Source organism: Xiphophorus couchianus, chromosome 23 (assembly GCF_001444195.1).
Source record: "Xiphophorus couchianus chromosome 23, X_couchianus-1.0, whole genome shotgun sequence".
Taxonomy (NCBI): Eukaryota; Metazoa; Chordata; class Actinopteri; order Cyprinodontiformes; family Poeciliidae; genus Xiphophorus; species Xiphophorus couchianus.
The window spans coordinates 17,762,361-17,778,825 of record NC_040250.1 but is presented as its reverse complement, the minus strand read 5'-3'; the positions used below and the strand labels follow the sequence as shown (position 1 = coordinate 17,778,825).

Here is a 16,465-nt window from a genome sequence, read left to right as displayed (position 1 = left end):
ATCCATCCATCCATCCATCCCAGACTGATAGATTTAGTGTGTTATGTCTTGAAGCTCTTTAAACCGCTCCTTTATCCCAGTAAAGATCTTCTATTTTCTTTCTTTCATTTGTAAATGAAAAGGTACTTTATAAACCAAAGTGTACTAAATACTGGGCAACATGCAGAAAAAATATACACACACACACAAAAAAAAAAAAAACACGTCTGAGAAAATGAGCTCAGCCATGGTATGTAGGCCTAGTGATATTTCAACAACAAGATCAGCTTCTAAAAATATGAACATCACATCAGAGGCACCACAAAGGTGCTAATCTTGTCAGTGCTATGATCACCATGATTATAGTGACACTCTCTCAATCACTGGGACTGTAATAACATATTACCTCTTCAGTCATATTCCATGGCTTCGATTCCAGAACTCACCCTCTGCTTTTTTTTTTTTTTCCCAAACAGAGAGACCAAACCCCAGACATCCACACACACAAGCTTCATGAGGCTCAGTGCAGCATCGCTGGCTGCAGACTGGAGCAGAGGTCGGCCACACCCTGCTATTATCCCCAGAGACTTGTTCAGTTTAAAGGCAGCACTGCGGCGTGCTGACTGACGGCTCAATGGAGGGCCTGCTGGGAGTTTACTAGCAGGTGAGGAGACTGACAAGCAAAAGGGAGAACACACACTGAGGGACGTACAGTAAAGGCGCACTCATAGACACACACCAGCAGATACACAAATGCTGTCAGTCAGCTGTGAGTAAAACAGGCATGGAATAAAACCATCAAATGCACAGGGAAACACACAAAGTGCAAACAGGAATGCAAAGCGCTGCAGTGACACATACAGAGGCACATAGAGTGTGGTAATAAGGCAGTGGTGGTCTCCAGGGACAGTGCCAATGGCCACAAAGAGCGGAGAGCGGAAGCAGCTGGCTGCTGAAATGCTTCCCCTCCTGTAATTTCCTCCCAGAGGCACACCTGGGCCGTTCACACACATATGGAGTGTCTATGTGTGTGAAGTTTGTGTTTGCGTGTCTCTTGTGTACATACGTAGGAGTTGTTTTCTTTTTTTTTTTTGGCCTACAAGAATATGACTTTACGCACTTTGATTCAGAAATACAAGAAAGGATACAGCTGGAACAGTTAAACCTAACTCTACCTGCTGTACAGTTAGGTTTGACTGGTCTTGGCAGTGATCTCATGCCAGTGAGTGTTTTAATCTTGTATAGTCTAGTAAGGTTGAGTTTATTATTGGTGTTTTACTCCCTTTTCTTGCCACAAAGTTACATAAAGTAGCCCTAAAACATTCATAAATGTTCGGTTTTCTTATAACTAATGTCAGCCCAGCTAAATTTGGCTAAAGTATTAAAAAAATATAATAATTGCCTGCAGGAGTAGTCGTCCGCATCAAACCCCTGACATTCATAAACAACTAATATTATTATTTTTGGTGCTTCAGACTTAAGGGCTCACTTGAAGAGGGAAAAAATAAAAATACAAATTTTTATTTTTAAAAATAAAAACTATAATACTATAATACTAGATAGTTATGCCAACTATCTAGTATTAAATTATTAATTGTTAAATAGATTAAAATCAAAAGCTTACTGATTTCCAATTCAGTGAAAACTAATGAAGCAATACTTTCGCAAAGTAAAGTTCAATCTTTTGCATTGGGAAATAGTTTCTGGAATACATACCAAGTTTGGTTTGGCCTGTTTGGTAGCGGCTACCTTCTCACACACACACATTGAAACATGGCCTCTATTCAAAACAAAAATAATGGGTTTTGTGTGTCGCCAAAACCCATAGATAAAACTGACACCTGTAAGCAAAGCAGCATCTGGAAGATATCATATAATATAATAATAACTAACCCAATAGTAGATTTGTTTGCAGCATTTCCCTCACTTGTCTTTGTAGTAAATAAAAATGTAAAGTTTGATTAAAATATTCCAAATAAGTAAGAATGCCTCCTTACGTAAATATAATTGTATGAATATGAGATAAATATAAAGCTTCTCATAAAAGCATAACGGCAAAAAGGATTTATTGACAATAAAACATTCAGATTTGCTGCAAAGGACAGCAAATTTGTGCTGAACTCTGTTGCGTTTGGCTGCTCAAAACTGAATTAATTTGATGGTGGTGGTGCAGGAGTAAAACGCACGGCCCATCTATGGAGGCACCGGACCTCTATGCGGCCGTCACGGGTTTGAGTCCCGACCCTTTGACCTTTTCTGCATCTCTTAGCCTCTCTCATAGTCCACTATCCTGTCATTTGCTGTCAAATAGAGGTCACTGCAGCCAAAAAAAATATTTAAAAAAGTTAGCTGGTTGATGCCATACATCTTAAATACATCTTAATATCCCCACATGAAGCAGATTCTGCTCAATTTTATTTTCCACGCAAACTATAAAAAGTACAGAAAGATGCCCTGTGGCTGAGAAATTGAGGCATTTAAAGTCTCAATACCCTTGAGTTGGAAACACACAGAAACAAGAAACCAAGTCCTATCAGACAAAACACTAACGCTGCTCTCTCTGTTATGGTTGTGGGATGAAAAAGAGCAGAACGAAAATCAGCTTGAGCCAAGAAAAGTATCAATAACAGAAATAAAATAAAATAAAAGTGAAATAAAAAATGGGGACAACGATCAAAGCTGCAGATGGAATAGTATAAAATACAATTTTTACAAAAGAGAAGAGACAGATTGAACGATGGAGCTCCGTCCGCTGTGGAACAAAAAAAAAAAAAGTCAATCTTTCATTTTCTATTGCTGCAGCGATTAATTGATGAATGTACCACATTAATAATGAGGGTCGCTTTCTCCATTTAGAGCATTGATTCACACCTCCTTGGCTTACGGTGCAAGAAAGCAATCAATCTTGCTCCTAATTCCTTCTGTTCTTTTTCAGATCCTGTATTGCCTTGCTAAATATAACTTCCTTCCTTCTGACTTTGCTGAGCAAATAAGTCAGGCTGCGGATAAAGCACGCCTAACACGGGGTATTAACAGAAATGATTGATTGATCTTAATTAATGATGTTAATATCCCTGATTGATCTGCAGGAGTGATTACCTGAGAAATAAAAGGCAAAAAAAGTATGAAAAGAAGTTAGTTTGGTGTTAACTAGACGTCAAGCTCTGCATAAACTCTGCAAGGTGCTTTCCTATATGTCTGATGTTACAATAACATGATGCAACAGCTGGAAGGTAAACTTTGTGTTTACATAATGTTTCTAAAATAGCAAAGACAAAAAGCAAAGAAAAAAAAGTGATGAGAAGTGAAGAGACATCCACATGAAATACCACTGGGAGCAGCACATGCCTGCCTGCTTGTCTGTCTGTCTATCAGTCAGTCTGTCTGTCTGCTTAGCCTTGAAAATCCCAGCTCTCAGAGCCAGACGACCACAGAACTGATGCCCACGCTGTATGTGCACGCACACAGACGCGCGCGCACACCAACACACACACACAGCGGCCTGTTCTATCCTACGCTATTGATCTGCACCCCACTCTTCATTAGAAAGACAGATTCAAAGGCAACAAGCAGCAGTGAGACGCACTGAGAGAGTGTGTGTTTCCTTTGTCTGCACACACACAGCGTGTGTGCGGGTATGTGTGCTCTAAAGTGTAAATTCACAGTCAGGGGAGTTGTGTAAGCTTTTTGGTTACATCCTTTACATGCCTGTGTTCTCAATAAACTTTTCCCTGTTCTCCCCAGCGTGTACATGTGGTCAGGCTGCAGAGACGTGGCTGTAAGTGGATGCATTGCCAGGTATTAGTAACATTGGGAGCAGATTTATGTTACTCAAATGCAGCCTGTCCTTGCTGGGTGTTCCTATGGAAACTCTCTCACTCTCTCGGTATATTATTAGACATTCTCGAGTCAACCGCTCAGAATAGGAAGACATAGATCTCATCTGTTGCAATGTATTCATTATAATGAGCTTTGATTCACACCTGTATGTTCCCCCTTTGTGATTAGTCATAGTAGTACACAACCATCCAAATATTTTTGGAAAAGAAAATCTGGAAAACATATGTGTGTCAAAGTCTGAATGCTGCCCAGAAACTGTTCAGAAATTATAATGTCTTTTTGGACGATGTAAAGATTTTACTTCCTACTTTTTGTGACAACTAGTTCAGAATTACAGACAGATGGTTTGCCACTGGAAGGGTGTCGGTCTGTTAGGTGCTGATCTGCAGACTTACTCCACCTCCATGGACATTTTAGATACTGAAGCTGCCATTATCAGTAGACCATGTGTTGCTCCATATGTCACACCTTTCTTGTTGGGACGTGAATACACCAGCAGCAGGGTACATTTGAGTACAAGTTTAATTTTGATAGCACCATATGACACACTGCTTTTGCATATCATAGTTTGATAAAAACAAGGTATGAGAAAGATAGGGAGGGCACCATATGTTATTCAGACCGAGTTGAGTGCATTATTGTCAGAAATTGAAGAACTAATAAGATTTGACAATTGTTATGATCCGTGACCCGACTAATTATTTACTAGCAACATAATCTAATAACAATCTTTCCAATTTTCCTCTACTTTATGCAATGAAAGATTATAGAAACAAGTAAATTCTTTAAATTTAAATAGAAAAAAATTCACCTTCCAGGACAATTACAGCATACTATGAGATAATGAGCGTGTAAATTTACACGATGCAATTCACAGCATAATAGTCAAACAAACTCGGCTTTTGTTTGGCATGAAATGCCCCGAATGACCAGACAGAGTATGCCAAAAGCAAAATAAAAAAGTAAATATGAGCATATGTGTTATTCAGGTGTGTGGGACTCATTATCTGCTTTGTCCACATGGTTTAAACATTTTGTATTACAAAATATATGGAAAACAATGACTCGTGTTGTTTGTGTCAAACTTTTACGAGCAGAGCTGGATTTTTAATTGAATCACTCTTTATAGCTCAAGCAGCACAGCAGACTTTTAAAATAAAAATAGCTAAGCAAATAAAATATTTAGAAGTGAAAATACTGATGAGAAAAGCTTTTTTCTGTAATTTGGCAGTTTTTGCACCAATACTGTGGGACTTTGCTTTGTCCGTAAGGTGTAAGTTCAAGGAGACACAGAAATACGAGAATGGTGCTCAAGTGTGCATGAAGAGCTTTTAGTCAAGGATGTATAAAAGTGGAGGATAGCACCATGGGAACCACAGACTAACCTCTGGAGTGGTAGTCCGCCGCTGGGCTGCTGATGGGCACTTTCTTAACAGCTGACGAGCGATAGATGATGTGTGTCCTCCCTCCTCCTCCATCCTCCTCTTTTTCTATTACTCCATCGCCCCTTTCCACTGGTTCAATAAAAAACTCCTCTTTCTCTGTCCTGATCATGCCAGCCTGAAAGAAGAAAATGGATAATATGAAGATAAAGTGACCTCTGAAACGTGATAAAAGATGTCAGCAGCTGCTTGACTCTCTTCTTACATCGTTCACCTATCTAATCCTTTACAGACAGAAATAGCCCTTTGGTTAATCCTGTTGCTATGTTTGGGCCATGCTGGAAAGAAAGAGAAAAGAAGAAAGGGAGGTGATGCTTTCTGGGTCCCCTGTGGTGGTCCAGAGTGACACCTGGCATCTAAAATGACCAGCACACAAGAAAGAGATGAGACTATCGCTCTCCCATCTTCAGCTAACACATCTTGTCAGGTAATTCCTCCTTTTTTTTTTTTGCTTTTCACACACAAATCAGTTGTGCACAAACTCACATGAAGTTGGTGAAAGGAGGAGCGACATAAAGAAGGAAGAGACAAGAAGGAGAAAGGAAGCGTGCATACAAATAACACAGGCGCAAAAAAGGAGTAGCGTGCACAAATATGGGGAAAGCAGACTCTGGGAAAATTGCCCGTCACTCTCTCTTATTCCATCTGTCTGTTTAAGACAACTGGTAATTACCAAGGCAACGCACTGCTGTAGAGGAAAGCCATGGGGGAGATCACACTGAGGATTGAGAGGCTTTTGAAAGGAAGAGAGCAAAAAGAAGAGCAACTAATAAATGAAAAATGGGAAAACATCAATATGATCAGCACTTGCTTGTCTGCTTCTGCTTTGACATGTAAGAAAGAAATGATGAGCAAGTTAAAGAGAACAAAATGAGCAATGTGAAGAATTTGCAGGATGCATTGCAGAGGAATGTGCATTGTAAAGCTGTGTGAGCTTATGCTACTGCACTGAATAGCAACATATAAACTCACTTCTAGAAAATTGTATTATTATAAAGTAGATGAAATTTAGAGCTGCACAGTGGCGTGCAACAGGAGTGCAATTTTACATAAACCAGAAATAGAATATGGAACTTGTATTTCAAACAACTACCTCAGAAATATGAGATATTGAATGGAAAAAATAATATGCTTGGCTTGAAGGGTAACAAAGCATTTTTTTCCTCTCTGAATTTGAGTTTCAACTATTGTTAAAAAAATAATACTTTGTAGGTAATATTAAGTCATAACTGTAACAGATCTCTCTTGTTAAATCAAAACTTAACTGTGTTAAATAATGTTTTTAAAATCAGTTTCACTAACATTACTGATGAATGATTACCTCTAAAATTAAGAAATCTGAACTGTCACATTTCTGTGGCTTCAACCGATCGAATTATTACAGCAAAAGAGTCAAGAGATCTTCTGTAATATAATCTGCTAAAAGAAATTATCTCCGTCTGCAGGCTAAACCATGTACAATGACCCTCAAGGAAATTACACACACACACACACACATATACTGTATGTATGTATATACATATAGATACATATATATATATATATATATTCTTTTTTCGTTTTTCATCGACACAGTTGCAAAATCTGTAGTGTTGATATTTTTCAATTTTAATAACTCTGAGTTAGTGGGTGTTGATTTCGGAGTTGCTTCAACACTTGTTCTGATCAGGAAGCTCTGTGAGTATTGTCAATCAAGCAGGTTAAATATTAATCCCTGTAGCTGAGTTAAATTCACTCCAGGTGAAATGATCACAACATCTGGTTTGTTAACAAGTTTGTGGTTGACCATTTTTTTGCTTACAAAGTTTTTGAAAGTAATGAAAAAGGTGTTAAAGCAGATAGTCTTGATTTATAAACCCTTCACACACATTGGCCCCCCCACACGCACACGCACATCACTCACAAAGTGCTGATGGTGGAGATGAGAGCCAGTATATTGTACCTTTATTTTCTTCAGGTAGAAGTTGCGCCTCATCTTTTTGTACCATAATTCCCCCAGAGAGGGAATATACATAGAATTTACGTTTATTATTAATCATTTTAGTTAGCTATTTACTGTTCTTTTAGTGATTAATCTAATCTTATTATTTTAGTTTTTGTGTTCAATCTAGTAAATTATGTGTTCAACATAACACAACACAATTAAGAGTGCACTTAAGAGGTGCCATAAAACAAATAAAATATCTACCTACCTACCTTTCTCTTTCCTTTGACAAACCACTGACCTATACTCCACTAACCTCAACCACTACACACAGACACACTTTTGTTTAACCATCTCTGTCTTCCCTCTGCTCACATCTTGCCATTTCATAGAGTCATGGTGCGGCATTACTATCGGATCGGATGGATCTGAGATGGTGCATGCATTCCAACCCCAGAATACCAAGCAGAGGGCAGAGGAGAGCCAGTCAAAGAAAAAAAATGACATGTGGGAGCAGGGGACATGGCTAGATCGATCCGAACAGGCATAGTCGGGGTGGGAGGGTTACACAGAGAGGGACTGGGAGTATGAGAAAAAAAATGGACACGTTCTTTAAAAAAAAGTGACGTGAATAAAGCATCAAAGGCTGTGCTCACATTTACACAGTGGGAAGAATTGTCTTCATCTCTTCTAAAACAGCAGCAGCCAAGTCCTAGGCAAGAGGATGATGGAGATACTTGTGCAAACACTGTGTCCAGGAAAAGTGAGAGGAAATCAGACTCATTGGCAGAACACTAGCAGCTATCACAGGCCAACACAAGCAGGGTCATGGATGGAATTGATATAAAGAGAATCATGTCAGCTCATTTGCAAATGAAAATCTGAAAAAATGTGACTTGCATTCATATAATCTTTACTCTGATACCTCTAAATGACAACAAGAAAGATGAAAAAACTAATTGTGTAATTCAGTCTCAATATAAATACAGTTCTGTAAATGCCTTGGAGCATTGTAGAACATCAAAGAATAAACAGCGTCATGAAGGTCTAGAAACATAGACAGGTCAAGGAGAATGTTGTGTAAAAGCATTCTCCTTGTGTAAAATAACAAGATTTGGTTTTAAAACAAACTTTAAACGTTCCTCAGAACACTAATAAAACCATTGGAATAGAATATAAAGAGCATGACTCCAGGTTTTACTTTGAGAAATGGTGTCAAGAAGTCAGAGACTTCATCACTAGAGAAGTGTAAATAAAAATGTTACAGTTCCACTGGAAATCGGCTCCATGTAAACGAGGCTGTAGAGTTTTAACTACAGCCGAACGTGGCTCCACAACACGTTGACTCGCAATTTCAAAACCATGCATCATTTCACTTTCACTTCACAATATTACACTACTGTATGCTTTTCTATCCTATCAGATCTCATTAAAACAGATTTAAGTATGTATTGCTGTTTTAATCACTATTAACCATATTCCTAACAATAATGCAATATTCACAAATAATCATTCAATAATGATGGTTTATTCCAAGTGGTTTTTCTCATATGAGTTTTTCTGATTCCTCCTGTGTAATAGTCAGATTTTTAGTTTAATCACTCTCTTCTTTAAGGAGTACTACAGCTTCAGATGCTTCTGACTGCTACTCTCTTATTACTCTAAATTCATTGTGCTCCTCTGGGCGATGAGTCGGAAGATGTTTTATTAAGTTTGACATGTTAAGATTTAGCTTATTAGCTTCATTTCCCTCATGAGCCACTAAAATCTAACACAATCAGTCTCTACACTATATCTTCATCTAAAAGCATTTTGTCAGACTAGTCCATGAATATGTTTCTCCCAGACTGAAATTTAATTCCTTGCAATGAGAAGGTTTTAGTAACTGATCGAAAATGCTGCAGTAAAACTACAGTGAGGAAGAGATTCCCCAGATGTCATATTTTTTACATTAGTATCTATGTTTTTTTTTTCTTTGTACATTTCAAGATAACGTTTTAAATATTTCTCACAATGGGGAAAAAACATCTATTTTCCTGAACTTGAGATCTTCAGTATAGAAGGGTGAACTCAAAACTCTGATGATGTACAGCTTTGGCTTTTTGTTTGGAGATGTCATGGTTCTGCAAAAGTAACCAAATATACTCCTTTAACTATTCCACATTCTGTGTTGTTGAAACCACAAACTTTAAAGTAATTTGGGGGGATTTTATATGCCAGAGAAACACAAAGTAATATAAGATCTTTAATTAGAAAAAAAAAAAAAAAACGGTTTAGAAAATCTTTTACAAATGAGACTTTGAAAATCATGGAATACCTGTGCTTGAAGCTCTTCATAGAACCACCTTTTGATGCTATTGCAGCTTTAAGTCTTGTGGTATGTCTGCACTGCAAGTCTAGAAATTGGTTTTATTCCTAAAGGTTAATTTGCAAAATATCTCAATTTCAGTCAGATTGGACAGAGGGCATATTCATGACATTTTGTTCACTAATGTTCTCTAACAAACCTCTGAAGCCTTCACACAATAGCTGCTTTTTAATGATATCACATTATACACAACTGAATCCTTTTTAATTATTAATCAAGGTGAGTGCATGTGGTGAAACTGGACTTTATTTATTAGAGGTGTAACAAGCTCTCGTATTATTAAAACATTACATTACTCCTCATTAAGGTGACAGAAATCATCTGAGCACTAGCCAGTTGCAGTCAGTATAGCTTTGTCTGATGAAGTTGTAATATAAGATGCCCAACCTGCACCTAAATCATTTGTTTGGCACCATTTTTGGTTTCTGCTAGGAACTATAAGTGGCAACAGAGTGACATAAAAGACACAAGCAATGTTTAAGTTCCCCAAGTTGTTCAGACAAAAAAAATTCAAAACGCATCACATTAACAACCAATGGATGGACGTCTAAGGGTAAACTGAGTTACTTAATTACAGTGGACTCAATCAAGAGTAACCTGGAAATGCGTAATAGCATCGAAGCACTGTCCTAAAGTTTGAAGAGATTAAAAACTTCAGAAAGAGAAAGACGAGTTTGTTGATTTTGTGGCAAAATCTATATAAAAAATGTATATGCATGTTTTTTTGGTGGCATTTTATTTTTATATTATATTTGTAGTTAGCTCTAACTCTCTTCCAAAAGCTACTGACCATGCTTCAGTAAGGATGCTAAACACCGAGTGTCGAGTGTCCATTTACCACTGTTGGATACTGTTTTCTCAAAACCACACTCAGCCCTATTTGAAGCTTTGTGAGAAGTAACTTGAGACCAGGGCAAGAGACCAGAGGGGCACATGAGGCAGAGGAGTAGCAGAAAAACAGCATTGGAGCAGAGGAACGGATGTTGTGGTCAGGATCAAAGTCACACCCAGTCAGAGCCCTTCTGTTCAGTCCAGCCCAGGCAGCATGCATGTGCACGTTTGATCCGTTGTCCCTGTGTGTCACTGTGTATGTTTGATCCGATTCATAACCCTGCTACTGCTGGCAAACACACACAGTTGTATACGTGCATCCACAGGCAGGCAGGGTAAGCACAGTCACACAAACACACTTCCGTGCACAAATATAGCTTTGATAGTGACTCACTCCTACTGTGTAACCCTCCATTCATTCAGCGTTTGAGTCATAACAGAATCAGCCTCGTACAATAGTAAGACTGATTAAGAAAATTAGGCACACTTCAACGAGAGAGATTAAGAAGACACGTTTTACTTAATCGCATCAGCAGCAAATTACTGTTTTGTGCAAACAGAAATTAGCCTCAATAGGACAAGTTTTGTGTTCAGATTACACATATAAATTAGCATGAAATTTATCCTCTATAAGTATAGTTTCTAAAGTCTTTTGAGGATGTATGCACTCTGCTACTCTGTAAGTTATAAAGCATGAGAATACAGAAATCTAACCTTGATCATATAATCAAAAGTTTGTTTACATTATGTTTCACTACGGAAATGACACAGGTGTTTTTGCCTTTGTGATGATCTGTCCTTATATTGCCTATGCCTACATTATAAATTGCACTAAAAATGGCTTGGAGGGTTTTTTTACGCAATAGACTTAATAGAAAATAGCTTTATGCAAAGTGCAAATGGTGTAAAGGTTTATGAAATTGTGTTTGCATGAGCTGCTGTGAAGATTTTGATAATAGGAGTTGTTTTAAAAAAAGTTGAAATACACTTTGCTCTAGGTCCAGCTTTGACCAGCCTTACAGCTCACAACTCCTTGAAACAATTCAGGATATTCAAACTATCTAGCAACTAAACATTAGGGCTGACTGCAGAGTTGGACTACTCTTTTGCTTTTTGTCTCCCTGTGGACACCATAGTTCTTTTCAATACCACTCTCTTTCTTGTTGCTGTCAGCCAATCAGAAAACACTTTGAGCTTTTTTTCCAGTTGCCTTCACATGGTGCAACATTGTCAGACTACATCTTGTTAAAAAATCAAATTCTTTCTCTACCAGAAATCTTTTTTTGTAGCTCAATGCAATTAAAATTTAAATAAACTTGGAACCAGTCAAGACAATGTGAGACTCCAAAAAACAGACCATTCAAGGATTTAGTTATATCCAGGCTTTCACTTTTCTTTGTGCTCAACCAAGGTTTGGTTCTTAGGATCATATTGCGGTCAATGGGAGGTGTCAACACTGGTATTTTTGGTTTTGCTAAATTGACAATAAGTTCAGACAAAAATAGAACATTTCAGGTTTTAGAATGAAAAGCAGCTTTTTACTCTCCTTCACCAAAAAATATTTTATATCATGTATGTGACAGCGACAAGACTTCAGAAAAAAATATTTTTTCCTCCTTTTTTCCACTGTTCTCTGTAAGATATGAAAGCTATCCACAGGTTTTACATCTGTGAGTGGTGTAAGCCAGATTTCAGGGCGATTTAAGCCAAAGAGGACTTAGTGATGACCGCTCATCGCCGTCACCACGCTCAGCTCATTACACAGAGTGGTCTCCATAAATCATCTCTCAAGAAAACAATTGGGAACAAAAAATAACTCTAAGCACCATACATCATTCTCATAAATACACACGCGTGACATCCCCGTCCTGGCCACTCTTTATTTCTGATTTTGTGGCTGCTCCTCATATGACCTACATTTCTGATCATAGTATTTCAACAAATAACACACTCTCCATTCTGTGTTTCTCACAAACACTGAAATAAATATTAAATGACCTCAGATCTTAACCTTCAGTCCAACAGAAATGAACTTCCCTCAATGAATAAAAACAAAAGAACTCAACAGTAAATGTGGAGCATGTGAAGGAAACGAAGCACCCACTTGATGTTCTACCGTAACTTCAATTTTAAGCAGATCTTTCTGCAGAAAACCATTCTTCCTCTTCCATGGCGTGAACGCATGCATTCGAATGAGTTGATTCATGAGGTGCATAAATATTTCCTGGGAATTTTGAACCTAACAAGGAAGCTGCATCAAACAACTTTCTATTTGGTTGTGGATATGATTTTGCAAAGTAAGAAACTGCTATTAAAATATGTTATATAGCTATGCCTATATGCTGTGGTGCATCCAACCATACAGATGCAGTCAAAAGCACTGCACAAATAAGCATAATTTAAGATAAAATAACACTGTAAGCATGATCTAATTATTTACAACAGTATAAGTAACTGAAAATTGTCTAGTACATGTTAATTATAATAAAAGCTTGCTGTAAGTTTAAGTTATTCCAACTTTTAACTCTTATAAAAGCTGAACTTGCGAACAATTTCTACCCATCAAAACCTACTTAAAACTGTCTTCATATATTAGAGATATATTCTGCATTCTTCTTAGCTTTTCTGTGATTCTTGTGGTATGTTTCCAAATGTTTTTTGCACTTCAGTTAGTATTCCTTTCCACCTTACACCATCTTTTATATTATTTATTTCATACTGCAACAGGTGGAGTGGCTGTAAATAAATAACTGAAGACAAATCCAGGAATTGGGAAAAAGAAGCAAAAAACAAAGAGCGCGATCCAAGTCTAAGAATAGCTGTTGTATGCCAAACCTGGTTAATGTGACAACTCGATCTGTGGAAATTTCAGCTCCCAGAGAGAGCGCTGACAGACAGAAACATAGTTGATAACAGTCTGGCAGACCGAACGCCAGACAGTCAGTTTGGGTCGCCTCAGTATCCCGTTCTCGCCTTTTCTCTCTCTCTCTCTGTCTCCAAATTTCCATTGTTATCAAGAAGGACAGAAGCTCCCTCCCTCTGTTTTATTTCCAAACAGAGATTCTGAATCAAAAAAACAAAAAACAAACACAAAACAGAGGAATGAAAGTGGGCAAAAGAAAATATAATCTCACGAGAAGGGATGAAATGTGATACAATATCGGGGTTATAATGAAAATTATTCAATTTGTATTATTAATATGTTCAATTACACACAGGTCTATTTATTAAATAGGTGACTTCAGACCTATTTACCCCTCCTCTCCTGTGATTCCATCACTTGTGTGCTGATCGGTCACAAAAAATCCCAATCAAAACACTAAACATTACAGTTGTAATGTGAGAGAACGTTGAAATGTTTAAGGGGAAAGTGAATGCTTTTACAAGGCACTTAGCAAAATAAATAAGCAGTGATTCAACTGAAAGAAAGAAGAACATGACAGAATTATAATTATGATTATAAATTTACTTGCTCAGCTTTCCCAAAGAGCCAGATGTTCTCGGCCTGACCAAAGTCTAAATATTGTTAATATGTTTTAGTTCATGAAAGCATGTTCATCTTTTATTGTCTACACCGATTCTCAGCATTGTTTCAATGCAGGCTCCAAAATGTTTTCTTTGACGAGATGACCTATAGGTCCTACCTGCTCCAATGCAAGCACCCTCTCTTTCTCACACACACTCACCCACACACAAACAAAGCACCCATCAATCCTTTTTACCAGCCCAGCCGTGTCATCGATCAGGGTCTGCGAGTGTGTGTGCGTCTGTGTATTTTACCGTGCTCACATATGAGTGTGTGGTCTTCCAGGTTGATAAATGACCACGATTAGTGGCGACTGACCACTCTATGATTGCAATCCAAGTCCTGCGGAACAGCTGTTCTCAGAGCAGTGCAGTCTGGAGCAGTCTGTAATTAATACAACAGCACTTTAATGAATTACAAATCTACTGGGATCGGCTGTCCAGTAATAATGACACAACTGTACCTGTAAACTCAGAGGAAGTCAGAGGAAACCCATGTAGTATTTGTTTTGTGAAGCGATTTCAAAAAGTAAAGCATGAGGGCTTTAGCACTTTTAGGTTTTTGTACATGTAATCAGTTTTAGATATTAATAGGATCTATCAACATGGTACATAGGCTTAACATAATTTTTCAATGAATAGAATCCACCTTTTTGTCATTTTTCTAAGAAGCTCTTTGTCTCTGCCCTCAAATGTCAATTATGCTTCCACCCTCCTGACCTATCTACCCCTCCCCTCCTGCTAAAAATCCCTCACACGTGTGCAAATACATTGCGACACATCTGCACACGCACACACACACACTGATCCACACCCATCCTCAACCTTATCTCTACTCTATCTCCATATCTCCAAATCTATTGGGTATACCTGTAACCTAGCAACAGAGCAGAGTGAAGAGACCCACCCCTACCTGCTCGCCACACTGACAGCTGGACTCGGCAGCCAATTGGGCTGCTTCAGAGCAACAGCAAGAGCCAATCAAATGTCTGCTTTATCAGGGAGTTGCTGCCTTGTTCGCCACCTTTCTGACCCCTCATGTGAGGGAAGAACAGGCATCTGCACGCACATGTAAAATGAACACACTACTGCAACCATACTCAAGCACAGACACGTCGGTCTGTTGAGGTCATTGGTCTAACTTCACGATTGATTAAATAGCAACCAATCAATTATAACCAAAGACTTGATGATGAGAAGACACATCATATGGAAAAGTACAAATGTTGGGAGCTTTCTGAATAGAAGAAAATTGTATCAGACAGGTAGTTTCTTTTCTCAGTTACAATGAAGTTCCCCTATTATGAACAATAAATAAATTTGTCTTCTTTGTGGCCAAATCAAAATGCTAAACTATCCATTAAATTTTATTTCACTCTAAAATAAACTGGGATAAACTTTAACGTGTGAGTCAACTTATATAACATATAATTTATATTGTATATTTCATGGTAGAAGATTAATGCAAAAAAAGAGAGAACCTGTCACATTGTGCAAGTAAATGTTGGAAACCTAACAAGTTGATGTTAGATAGTCTGTAACCAGTCTGAAGTTTTCTGTTTATTTTACTGACAGACATAATAATGGCAGCTATTCACATTACCAATTTGTCATTTTCTACTGTTATAGCATTGGTACCCAGTAAAAGTTGGTTTTGGACAGGGTGCTATCTGAAATCTGAATGTTTGTACCAATTATGGGATATTAGGAGTATATAAAAATGCACATATGTAGGTTGATTAATGTTCTTGTAGTTTGTTGCATAGAAACCATGATAAATAACTTTAGCAAACTGTCATAAGGATGCTCAGAATAACTTTATCTCGATTAGCATCCATAATTGTTCATAATTGGTTAAATGTCACAGGTGCAAACAAGGATCACAATCAAAATAATTGGAATTATAATATGGTACAAGTAGTCAGACAAAAAAGTACAAAATAAATTACTTTAACAAAACATGAATTGTGGTCTTGTGGTAGCAAAAGAAAAAAGCTTTGACTTTGTCTTCTTAGAGGAATGTATCTACTTCAGCTACACAGAAACACTGAGTGTTTCAAGCTCAAATTACCGTGACAGTAACCTGTTATTCTTTTTTTTTTTTTTTTTTACCTTATGTAGGACTGTTTTAACATTATCAGCAGGTGTTATGACACATGTGTCAGGCTGGTGTGAAACAGTTTTTCCTCAACTTTCTGTCCCTTCCCTTTGCCTCTCACTTCTTTTATTTTCACATTCCTGCTCCTCTCCACTGGAAACTGTCAAAACCAGTGGAAGGTGGTGGGAGTAAGGTAGCGAGATGATCTCTCTCTCACTGTGTCGGCAGCTCAAATCACACTGCTTCTAAGGAGGGCGATCAAAGCACGGAAATTGTAAGGATTAATTAGACTCATGGTGGATGGATGGGGAGGAAAGACAATGGAAAAATAAACTGAAAAAGAAGGGAAGTCATCTTGGCTTTTAGAAGTTTACACAAGTGTACATTTTCCAGTCTTACAATCAGACACATGTCAAAGACAAGACTGACATTTTATTTTCCTCCACAAAAATGCATTT

General features: G+C 37.8%; 1 protein-coding gene across 2 annotated transcripts in view; it reads right to left on the bottom strand.

The window, feature by feature from the left end:
• LOC114139055 (A disintegrin and metalloproteinase with thrombospondin motifs 2-like) overlaps window positions 1–16,465 on the bottom strand; it is a 125,961-nt gene that overhangs the window by 65,405 nt on the left and 44,091 nt on the right. For both annotated transcript variants that reach the window (XM_028008677.1, XM_028008678.1), the window contains exon 3: window positions 5,205–5,379. In XM_028008677.1, coding sequence (XP_027864478.1) covers window positions 5,205–5,379 — 175 coding nt within the window. The remainder of the gene's footprint in view (window positions 1–5,204; window positions 5,380–16,465) is intronic.